Source organism: Perkinsus marinus (assembly GCF_000006405.1).
Source record: "Perkinsus marinus ATCC 50983 genomic scaffold scf_1104296932018, whole genome shotgun sequence".
In the NCBI taxonomy this organism is placed as follows: domain Eukaryota; phylum Perkinsozoa; order Perkinsida; family Perkinsidae; genus Perkinsus; species Perkinsus marinus.
Window position 1 is genome coordinate 2,343 of NW_003215549.1, and position 7,643 is coordinate 9,985.

Below are 7,643 nucleotides of genomic sequence, written 5' to 3' on the forward strand. Positions count from 1 at the left end.
CATCCGCCTGACCTATGTTACTCTAATCCCTCTAGGAAAATTATGGACGGCCACAAAGACAAGGTTACTGATACCTCTAGGAATGCTGCTTCTCGCACTATCTCTGCGGCGCAAAGCTCTGCCGTTCCACAACCCGAAACTGCGGTGCCTCAGTTCATGGTCTTGCACTCTGGAAGCAATATGTCGGTTGAGGACAAACTCCATGTGCCGTGTGCCTCCGTTTGGTTGCTGAAAGCGGGAGGATGCAAAGTTGTCATGGGCATCGACTCCTTCTCTGAAGTTACTATGGTGGATCGAAATGTGGTGTCAACTCTCTCTAGTCATGGCGCATCCCTAGAAACTAGAGAAGTGAGGAAGAGGACATGTCGAGCGGCGTGTGGCAGCCTATTCACCATCTCGCAAGAGGCCAACCTCCCCGTGGTATTTCAAACTAATCATGGACCCAAGCTCGCGATGATCTGGTGTTATGTTGTAACTAACTTCACGTATCCCCACATCCTTCTGGGTGCATCTACACTGTCTCGTATGAAAGCGTCCATCGACCTGGACGACTACGTGATGAGCATCAAGTGTATGGGAGGAGTGAAAGTCCAGCTGTCATCATCACCCCCGACAGTACCGCCAGTTGCTGCTGCACCGAGCTCTGATCTCGAGGAAAACCTTGTGAATCTATCGGATGAGGAGCTCTACCAATGGCATGTACAAAGGTGTCAAGATCTACCAACGGCCAAGCTATCTTTCTCCATCAAAGAGAGTGCTCCATCTGTGACGAGGAAGTACCCGATCCCTGCCCGGCTGAAGGAGTCAGTGCAGAAGGAGCTTGGTAAATTATCTGCCCAAGGAGTCATCCGCATTGTCCAGGAGTCCGAGGTTGGTCCCAACGCGATTGTGTCACCAGGCTTTGCCAAAGATAAGGGGCGCACTGATGATGATGGTAGTCCCGTTGTACGGCTTCTCTGTGACTATACCGCACTTAACGCTGTCATTGGGAATGAGCTCACCGATCACTGGACCCGGTCGACTGACGTCGCCAGTCTGACGACCTGCGGGACAACATCCATACTATCCCGTCAGGGTCTCAATGGTTCTTCAAGGTTGACATCAGCAATGCCAGGCATTGAATGCCTCTTACACGGTCCCGTTGGCTGACGAGGTGGTTGCCCTAACTACGTGCCGATTGGGGGATACCTATATCCAGTGGCTGTGTCTACCACAAGGTCTTAACTTATCTGCATTGTATTTCCCGTTCTTCCTCAAGGTGCAGCTCGACCATTTGTATCCCATAAAGGGATACTGGAGAAAGTGGTTCACCATCTATCTAGACGATGCAGTCGGGCACGGCAGGACCAAGGCACAAGCAGAAGGCCGCCGACGAATCCTGTTGTGCGCCCTCCGCGCCCTAAAGAAGCCCATATCGGACAAAGATCCAACAACAGTTTGCCAGTCATTGGACTGTCTTGGTCTCACGTTATCGTCCAGAGGTTGGTCCCTATCCGAAGATAATACCAAGAAGCTCAAGAGTGCGTTGGCAACCAGACCGAGGTCTCTTCTGGCGGTGATATAGTCAACCCATCCGCAGGTATTGATCTCATCATAAGATTTTTATGAAGAACAAAATAGCCTCAGACAAAGTGTGCAAACTTTCGGTTATGGAATACTGAAATTCAGTGTAATGGAGTTTCAACGATCTTCGTCTCCATTGTCGACAGCGCCCTCCTTCTCGAGAAGTCGGCGGGTGCTCCATCTCAAGACGGCATCCCTGAAAAACTTCTCCGTCTCGGGCGGTTGGCGATAGGCATGACATGGGCTTGTATCGTACTACATTTGAATCAAATGATTGGATCACAAGAGCTCATCCCAAACACCAACTCCAGTTCATCATTGAAAAGCTCGAATTTTGAGCTTCGAAATGGGGCCCAAACTCGCTTTTATGTTACGGGATGTTTGATGATGCGTGAAAACCGTCCGGGCGGCTTCCACTAGGAGATCTCCACTAGCCCATAAAGATTGGCATCGCCAACCCCTTCAGATTCGTAAATCTGGCGAATTTTAAGATTAAGAGTCTAACCTCACAAACTTGAAAACTCAAAGAACGTTTCAGAAGTCTCTCAGTCTCAACTTGAGACTCCCAGACTCTCGAGTGTGAGGAGACTAATCTCGAAATGAGATCAAGCCAGAGCTACAGTATTGGTTCTGAACTAAGCAACGTTTGGGAAACTTACTGCGAAGAACAGAAGTTGTGCGTATTTTTCTCCAAAATCAAGTTAAACACAAAGTGAGAAGAATGCTTTGGAACTTCATTAACCGTGGATCGTGCTCACGGGGTTTGTGGCACGATTATCTACTTCGGCGGAGCATTATGATGTACTTATCCGCTTTTCCGCGAGTTAGGGACGGGATAAGGCAAACTGATTGGGCCTCACCGCAATCTCAAATAAGTCCTTGAGGACGTGGGTTAGTGGAACGAACTGACGCCCTTGCTCACCTTGCTCGAAAAAACTAACGTTAGATCATAAATGTTCCCAAATTGAGGGCGAGTCCGAGGGGCTTGAGTAAAGTTTACTCAGTAAACTAACCGGTTCTCATCCTTGAGTGAGACTATCTTATCTTAGGTTCTCGAGTTCTTTACCGTTTGAAGGTAGCCTACCTTTAAACGGTAAAGAACTCGAAAACCCCTTCTACTTACCTACCTTAGCTACGTAAGTAGAAGGGGTCTCGATTAAACACGGTCTTGCAGTTCCTCGCTGATAAAAGATTTTCACCGTCAATTACCAGTCGACATTCCCAGATTTTGTGAAATCCTTGAGAAAATACATGCATACTGCGATGATCATAATATGATCTATGCGCTATTATGATGATCCTTGTGCTCTCAAGGTCTCGTGTACTGTTGCCGTCATACATGAAGCTCATAAAGATGATTGAATGTCACCCAAAACGCAGTTTTGGAAAAAATTGAGAAATATTTCAAATTTTTCAGAAAATTTCTGAAAAATTCAGTAATATCTCAGGTGAAATATTTCACGGTCTGGCGGCACCTTACTTCAGCCACCCTGCTCCCCTCCACGAGACGGTCAATACATCACCCTTCAAGTGGACGGACGAGTGTATCGCAGCCCAACAGAGCCTCTTGTATCACCTTGACAATGCTCCGAGGGCCTACTTAGCCTATGAAGACATCCTCAACATGGACAATGCTGAGGCTTCCTTATGTATTACTACGGACGCCACCCAGATCGGTATTGGAGCTCACTTATGGTATGTTCGTAAACCGGCAAGGGAGATTTCGATATCTGACCTGCGAGTTGGAGGATTGGCGTACCTGATCAGTGCCCACAGCGCCCTAGTTGATCAAAGCCAACAACAATGGCATGTATTTGAAAAGGAGAGCTATGCAATTTTTCAAGCCTTCGCGAAGTGGAGAGCATTAATCATCAGTGTTAGTCGACTGCCACGAAGTGGCGATGAACCATCGGTGGTGCTATTTAGCGACTATACAGTGGCACTGGCAAAGTTCATCAACAACAATGACGAGGATCTGTTCTCCGGTAAGACTGCTATAAAAGCCCGCCGATTTCGGGCATGGCAAATGGAGATGTCCGAGTTCGACTACATCAACATCAGGATGGCACATGTTCCAGGAGTATGTAACGTCCTATCCGACCTCTTCAGTAGATGTGCAGAACGTCTTGAACAAAGCCACGTGACCCCTGTCGATGAAATGGCGAACGAGGCTCCCACAATGCCAATCTATTTGCCTACTTATGGAGAAGCACAAGAGGAGGACGGCGACAATACTGTCGATCACATCTACACTGGCGCTATCTATGACTATGAACTTTCACACCTGGCTATGACACCGTCCCAGGCCGAGATCGTCGCGGATTCCTATGCGGTTGATGAAACCATGTATCTGTCAGTCCGACTCAAGGCAGTCTGGGCCGCAGCTAATGTATTGCTGGACTCAGAGACCTACTCGGACATCACCAGCGTGGAGAATGCCAAGGCAGTGGCATGGATTGAAGCTCGCAAGTTTATCACGTCTCTGAGCTGCAAGGAGAATGGCGCTATGGGCCTCTTTACACAGAGTACCAACAGGGAGCAAGACTTGCGGAAACTCCCATGGGTGCTGGTGATACCTGGCCCCGCAGTATTTGTTAACGAGTTAAGGCTGGTTACGGCGTACGATCCTCAACAACAACTACAGTCTGCTCGCCAAGGTCTGCTGCTCTATGCCCACGATTGCAAAATTCACGTACCCTATGACAGAGTGCTACGCGTTCTCCAAGCTATTGCCTGGTGGCCTGGTATGGGAAGCGACCTTCTAGCGCACATAAATGACTGTGACTTGTGCTCACGGCTTTATCCTTCGAAGCATCTACCATATCGCGGTGTGACTGTTGGCAATTCTCGCTTCACAACCATATCTATTGACCATAAGAATGTACCCACCTCAGAAGGTATCTCGTGTAAGTATGCTCTATCTGTCACCTGCGCTTACTCGGGATGGACTATCTTCATCCCGCAACAAGACTTATCCGCTATGTCCACGGCCCTCGGCTTGTATATCCAATGGTTCATGAAGTATGGCTTCCCTACACATCTCTACTGTGACAGAGGCAAGGCTTTCAACAACGTCTTGATGAAGGAGCTACTAGCCATGTCAGGAACCGCACTACACTTGGCGATGACCGGCCACCCAGAAGGCAACTCCATGATTGAGCAACGCCATAGAGTTTTGCAGCAAGTCATCAATGTCCACTACGAAACCTGCGGGGTTATGACGGATTCGGATATACTCTTGCTTCTATCCCACGCCGAGATGATAATTAACCAAGTGCCTAACCGTGATGGGTTCTCTGTCTACGCGAGAGTCTTTGGGATGGTCGCCCCCTTACCGGCAATGGCTAAGTACGGCAACGAGGACCCGGCGAGGGAGGTTGATAGGTCATCATCTCTAGCCTTGGTACAAGCCATACAGACTACTGCCTCTACGCTCGCTACAAGATACAACTTAACTAAGGATGCTCGAGCGAAGGAAAACGAGCTCTACAAATGCAATCCCACATTGGTCCAGCAAAGAGATCGTCGAGCCAAAGAGCAGCTCAAGGTGGGGGATATGGTATGGCTAGAAGGAAATCAACAAGCCAAGGTACGTCAAGTCCTCTACGACGATCTGGGTGCAGCTAGAGGGGTTATTGCCAACGCTTTCGTTCAAGCGTTGCCATTGTTGCTCTCTCTGCGGTAGATCTACTGATTCTGTAGACCATCTACTACTTTCCTGCCCAGCAGGCCCTAACATGTCAACCCAGCAGGTCTATGATGCCTTCACTTCTCCAAGAGCGTCCTATCTACTCTCAACTATTGCTAGCGTCCTGCTTAAACGTAACTCTGCTGTCAGTAAGCTGCTTCGTGATAAGGAGGTCTCGTATACGATTGATACTGATGAGTGATACGCTCAGATGTAGCACGTAACTCGTTAATTAACTGTTTGAATTGAATTGAATTGAATTGAAATTGAGGGGTTATTGCCAACGGTTCTACTTGGTCACTCGACAAGGTCTCTATCGTAGGGAGAGAGACGGCTTTGACCCTACCGTCGCTCCCACAAGCAAGGATCTCCACACTGGCCATCGGTGACCATATCCTCTATAAGCAAGAAGATGCCGCTGGAATTGGGAGAGTTATGGCCATCAACCACGACGAGCCCAAGTTCAAAGTGCAACCTATGGACCCACAGGTTAATGGCTCCTTCTACCGTCTGTGGAGGCCAACCTCGAGTGAGGTTGTCTCCCGGAAACGGGCACCGATAGGAGGCCATCCTGTTACTATCACCATTGGGTCTCCAGATGTAGTGGATAAGCTACTTCAGAGAACAGTTCGGGTTTCTGGTTGCCCCATCGGGTTTCGGGTGGGGTTTCGGGTGTCTCTTTCTCCACTCCATTCGCAGTTCTTTGTTCTCTTAGTTATCATTTGGACTTGGCGAAGGGTCTAAGCTTGGCCTTGTGTTACAGTTTGGCCTTGGATCGCAGTACGAGTTTCTGGTTGCCCCATCGGGTTTCGGGTGTCCTTTTCTCCGCTTCACTTGCAGTTCTTTGTCGGGAGTTCAAAGAACTGGAGTTTCCACTCATTTCCTAGCAGTAGACCCGAACTATTCACTCCGAGCTCCGATTGCTGGATCCCTGTCGGGTCTCGGGTGTTCGTTGATACTCATTTCACTGGCAGTGAGTCACTGGCACTGCCAGTGACTCACTCACAGTGACGTTGACGGAGGGGGATCCAGCGATAGCGGGTAGTTGGAAGGGGGGCCGCCGCCGGGTCAGAGCTCATGCGGGAAACTAATTCACGACAGGTAATAATTGCGTTAGTTCGGTTAGTACGAGGGTTTTCCTTAGTTTTCTGTTCTTTTCCTCAACTGTATGTACTTTTCCTTAGTTTTTTGCACTTTTCCTTAGAAATCTGCTATGAGCCAGAAATGTCTGGAGTTCAGAAGAAACAGCTCTTCTTGGGGATCTGGTTGTGAGAGACGGTACAGCAAGAAAGGAGGATATATCACTGATATGCTGATATAATATCAGCAGCCTGCTGACAGCACTGCTGTCACAGCAGGGATGTGACGTCTGTTTCCAAACAGGCTCGAGAGGGTTTGCCGCAAACCGCTTGCGTGTTGGCCTAGCAAACGTCGGAGGTAGACGTCTAGTAAACGTCTAGTAGAGGTCGGAGGTTCGATCCCGGGATTTGATATGTGGAAATATATCGGGTCCGGAGGAGTGCAGGTGGCCGAATGAGGACCGCAGTACTGAAGAATAGCAAAGCTTGCCAAGCAGGACCTTGAGACAGATACTGAGTTCCAGCAACCAAGTACCACTTACTAACTGGTCAGTAGTTATTAACTACTAGTTAAACAACGGCTGTTTAACAGCCTGCTGACAACTTGTCAGTGACAAGTACTGGTACTCGTTCACAGTTCGGCCCGCCCAACAGTGACTAGTACAATAAGTAGTCAATCTAATTCAGTAGGGTAAGTTAGTGGAGTATTATCCGAGTGTCTCATATTCGAATCTTTGTCGAGGTATATCTCAGAATTCATATTTTTTTAAATTCCGCGAGTAGAATTTGAAAGTGCATTTTCAGTGCCGGGCAGCCACCCGGTGGCCTCAGGTTCCATCCCGGGGAACCCCACTTCTCCCGTATTTCATTTGTCGAGTCTGGAATCCTTGCTGAAATCTATTTTGACAATCGTGCCTACTGAACGCAAGGCGGGATGGATTCTGAAAGCGCTTCCGGGATCGATTTTCAACTTTCAAAATCTTGTTTATTGAACACGACTTCGGGGACTATTCCCGAAATCAGTATTGACTCAATATTATTGAGAATCGATGCATCGCATGCAGGCTTGTCTATCGACTTGGATCTCCATTGACAGGGGAAAACCCATGTAGAGACTATACGATCAAAATGCTTTCTTAGTACAGTCATTGATGAGCAGGATAAACTGAAGCCTATGTCATATCAGACTCAAAATGAGTTAGACTCTGTACTACAGACTCTGCTACCAGCAGAGTTAGTACAACTAGGCGCCGAATAGTCCGCAATGGCCTCTAACAGGGATGGGTGAAATAGCCAGACTTATAAGTATCTAA

The 7,643-nt window shown here is 48.3% G+C and overlaps 2 protein-coding genes across 2 annotated transcripts; both read left to right on the top strand.

The window, feature by feature from the left end:
- Positions 1-42: 42 nt before the first annotated feature.
- Pmar_PMAR025250 (gag/pol/env polyprotein, putative) lies at positions 43-5,248 on the top strand (the record flags this gene model as incomplete). The annotated part of the gene is made up of 2 exons (XM_002785737.1): positions 43-934; positions 3,501-5,248. The coding sequence occupies 2 exons, from the start codon at positions 43-45 to the stop codon at positions 5,246-5,248; spliced, it is 2,640 nt and encodes an 879-aa protein (XP_002785783.1).
- Pmar_PMAR025251 (hypothetical protein) lies at positions 5,249-5,453 on the top strand (the record flags this gene model as incomplete). Its single annotated transcript, XM_002785738.1, has 1 exon — positions 5,249-5,453. A coding segment is annotated over one exon (205 nt), but the record flags the coding sequence as incomplete, so codon positions are not given.
- Positions 5,454-7,643: the final 2,190 nt, after the last annotated feature.